General features: G+C 44.9%; 1 protein-coding gene across 1 annotated transcript; it reads right to left on the minus strand.

Annotated features, from left to right (window-relative positions):
- Positions 1-278: 278 nt before the first annotated feature.
- Positions 279-2454, minus strand: LOC100282218 (60S ribosomal protein L15). Its single transcript, NM_001155130.2, has 4 exons — positions 2400-2454; positions 2153-2319; positions 858-1055; positions 279-751 (listed from the first exon to the last, which is right to left on the minus strand). The coding sequence occupies exons 1-4, from the start codon at positions 2401-2403 to the stop codon at positions 506-508; spliced, it is 615 nt and encodes a 204-aa protein (NP_001148602.1). The 5' UTR covers positions 2404-2454; the 3' UTR covers positions 279-505.
- Positions 2455-3892: the final 1438 nt, after the last annotated feature.

Here is a 3892-nt window from a genome sequence, read left to right on the forward strand (position 1 = left end):
CTCGTTTCTCTAGTTCTACCCCATGCCATCCACACCGTTCGTCACCTCCCATTGCAACCTGCCTCCTGGCGACGACGGCGCCCACGCTGCTGTCGCCCGTGGTTGATGTCGCCTTCACATAGCCGGACAGCACAACGAAGGCACAACACCCATCTAAGCAGCAACCTCAGGGCAGCAACGACGCCAGCTTCAACATGTCAACATAGTTATCATCCTCACCGCACTATTCTGGATGCACCATCATCACGGGATGCAATACAGCAAGGCAAAACCAATCATTTAGTCCACAGCAGCAGGCAGCATTTGATCACTAACCATTCGTTGTCTGATAATACAGCGGAATTGCAAATAGTTCATGACATATGCTCCATAATTGACTTCTAACATTAAAAGTGCCAAGAACACAAATAGCAAAACTTTGAAAATGCAACCAGAGACAGGCACCCTTGTTGTCTTGATTGGGAATGGTCGGACAGTGGCAGTATCCAAGCACCCGACGAGCTGCTCAGCGGTAGCGACGGAGGGAGAGGGTCTGGTTGCGCTTCCAGGTGGCTCTCCTTGAGGGCCTGTTCTTGTGGTGAGTGTGGCCCTTGCCCCGCAGGCCACGGTACTTCTTGCCTGCTGAGGTGAGGCCACGGAGCTCGCGGTGCTTGTGCACAGGGTTGCATAGCCAGTTGATCCTCGGGTCGGTTTTGATGGCTTTGTGGGCAACGTCCACAAGGATGATCTCGAAGTACTTGTAGGTACTATCCTGTGATAGGAGATATGGGCATGTCAGGCAATTAGAAAAAAAATTTGACAGATATAAACAAGCTAGTATGTTTAAAGAGGAGTGTTCATGTTACAATCCGATGTACCTCATTCACCCAGTAGGAGTTAAGAACCCTCAGTCCACCAAGCTTACGTCCAGCTCTCTCCTCAGCGACAGACCTCTTGTTCCTCTGGAACTTGAGCTGGGTGATACCCTGGTGCTTGGGCTTGCCATAGACAATACCCTTGGGCACAGGCCTCTTCCTGCCACCACGCTTCACACGGACACGGTAGACAACATATCCCTGAAGATGAATTACCACAACACAACGTCAGACAAAATCAGGACATATATACTCAAACTGCAATTGTAAGATGAAGCAAACAAGGCAACATAGCATACTAACAGTCTTCTCAAAAATCATACACAGATACACCAAAAAATTATTACTCCCTTCGTTCCAAATTATAAAACATTTTTGGCCTTTTAGATTGGTAACTTTTGCTGCATATCTGGATATATTATGTCTAGATTCGACGTAAAAGTTATGAATCTAGAGATGCCAAAACATCTTAATAGTTTGCCACAGTGGGAGTAAGGGCCTGTTTGGTTCGCTGCCTAACTTGCCACATTTTGCCAAACTTTTCTGCCTAAGGTTAGTTCTCCAATTCGAACGACTAACCTTAGGCAAAGTGTGACGCAGTTAGTCACGAACCAAACAGACCCGTAACAAGACCCTGGTGTGAAAAAAAAAGGCTAGGCTAACATGAATTAAGCCACTTAATCACAATATGGTTGGCTGATTTTTACATGGTGATACAATGTAACACCGTTTATTTATTTATTTACATTATGCTCATGTCCTCAGCTAGTGGCCAATGAAGACTTATTTTGTGTACTACAGATATCAAAATTACTGATGACTACAAAATAACCCACACCAAACGATATTAAGTTTATGGTCCAGATGTGATGAACCATCATATGCAGCAATCGTAAGAACTCACTTTTGAGTTGTGTTCAAATAATTCCAACACAACAAGTAGCTACAATATCTTATATCTAAATTCAAGCATTAAATATCCAATCCAAAAATCTTAACCATGCCCAAACATAGGCTCAGCTGCATGCTTGTATTGTAGTAGTGGACGGCGTACGTCGGAGTGATAACCAAAAGCAGTTCTACATTTCGCAAACAAAAAACTGACGACGATCTATCGTATATCTATTACAGTAGAAATGGTCGCCCACAGCCGTAAAAATCTTATAAACACAAACCAGCAAACGGTGATATGATTGCGCAGATCAAATCCTAAATGGCTGCAAGCCCTCCACCAACCTATTTCTACATCACTATCTCGCGGCAGGCAAGAGAACAGAGCGGCAGGCGAGAAGACCTACCTGCTTGGCCTTGTAGCCGAGACGACGGGCCTTGTCGGGGCGGGTGGGCCTGGTGAGGCGGACGATGGACGGCTGCTGCCTGTACTCCCAGCAGCGCACGCGCTGCACGAAGCGCATCACGTCCGACTGCTTCCTCCTCCATAGTTCCGACACGTACTTGTACGCCCCTGCGCGACGAACAGACTATCAGAGAGAGACGACGCGCAAAGGTTCGCCTGCACGGAGAGACCACAGAACATTTGCTCACCCATGGCGGCTGCGGCAGCAAGCGGCGGTGGCAGCGGCGGCGGCGAGTGGGGTGGAGTGCGCGGAGAAGGACAGGTTTTCGGTTGGAGGGGCACTTATATCCGAACGATGGGAGTCTCGTGGCCGTCGGATGGGCTAGGGTTTGGAGCAGGCGAGGTGGATGTTGCAAAAGTGGGCCGAGCGAGCTGGGCTTCCTCGCATAAGCAGATGGGCTTCAGATAAAAACAGGCTTGATCATTTTCCATTTTCAGATGAAGATTCGGATATGCATGAAAACATGGATGTAAACATTGGAAGGTAGCTAGGACTAGGAAAACGACTCTAGTTTGGAATTCAAAACGACACTGCAATCCATATATTTGGAGCTGCAGAAACATTTCACACTAGACATTAATCCACAAATAAACATGTTTAACCTTAAAAGCGAGCGCAGAAATGTATGACTCACTTCGGCTTGAATTCTGATTCGACTCGGTGATAACACAATTTCTTAGACTCAAGCCTAGGTTTCTCCTCACGTTTGTTCTTGCTGTCACTAGGTATGTCAGTATATGCCACGGCACACAAAATATTCAGCAAAATATTAGTGCACAACAATTACATACAAACGAATAACACTTATATCATCACCAACTTTAATGTCTCAAAAATTGTTTGCTAACATCAAAAATTGTTTGCTAACAAATACAATGTTACACTTATACAATTAGTGGCAGCGGCATGAACACATCCGAGAGTAGCCATGAAGTGAAACTATTTTGTTACTTCTCTCACAAAGACATAAATATCTGAAGTTGTGTAATATGACATAATAATTAACATGACCCATGAAAAAATATGAACCGGAATATGGTCTCACGCAAGCCAAGCACGATCTCTCTCTCTCCTTCAACACGAGCAGAGTTCATCCCATCCACACCCAGTCGAGCCTGATGACATCGTCCAACTCCATCAGCGCTATGGTGCCATCCTGCGCAGCAGGCATGAATACGAAGAAGAGTGAGATCGACCTAGATGCCTCTTGTGATGCAAAGAACTCCGAACCACCTACAATATAGCGTGTGAAAAAATATAGAATAAGATGAAACCAAAAGAAGGGTAAATGCATGTAGTTCTTTGTGTGAATGCACACCTCGTTTATAGAGTTCGGTGTATCCACAATCTGTGCAAAGGTTGGTCTTAGAGTAGGATCTTTCTGCCATCATCTCTGTAGTAGTTCAGCGAGCATAGGATGTGTATTAGCGGCAATAGTAAGTCTGAGATCCTACATGCAGAGGTATCGTATCTACCAAACTAGGATTCGAAACAGGAACTCCACAACACTTTCAGAAGAATATTTTACTTCCCCACCAAACACTGAAAAAATACAAATGAGTTACAACTCAACATTCACCTTCTATTTGGAACATTTTCCTTTCAGCAAATAAAAGTGGTATGATAACAGCAAGATGTGCTACTATTCTTTTTTTGACAAACCACAATAGCTTGTGTGTT

The sequence above is a fragment of the Zea mays genome, chromosome 7 (assembly GCF_902167145.1).
Source record: "Zea mays cultivar B73 chromosome 7, Zm-B73-REFERENCE-NAM-5.0, whole genome shotgun sequence".
NCBI lineage: Eukaryota > Viridiplantae > Streptophyta > Magnoliopsida > Poales > Poaceae > Zea > Zea mays.

Excerpts from the sequence above, each read along its gene's own strand:
- LOC100282218 (NM_001155130.2), bottom strand. Across the intron at positions 1,056-2,152 it reads TCGGCTACAAGGCCAAGCAG|GGATATGTTGTCTACCGTGT; the intron begins GTAGGTCTTCTC and ends ATTCATCTTCAG. Across the intron at positions 752-857 it reads ACTCCTACTGGGTGAATGAG|GATAGTACCTACAAGTACTT; the intron begins GTACATCGGATT and ends CTCCTATCACAG.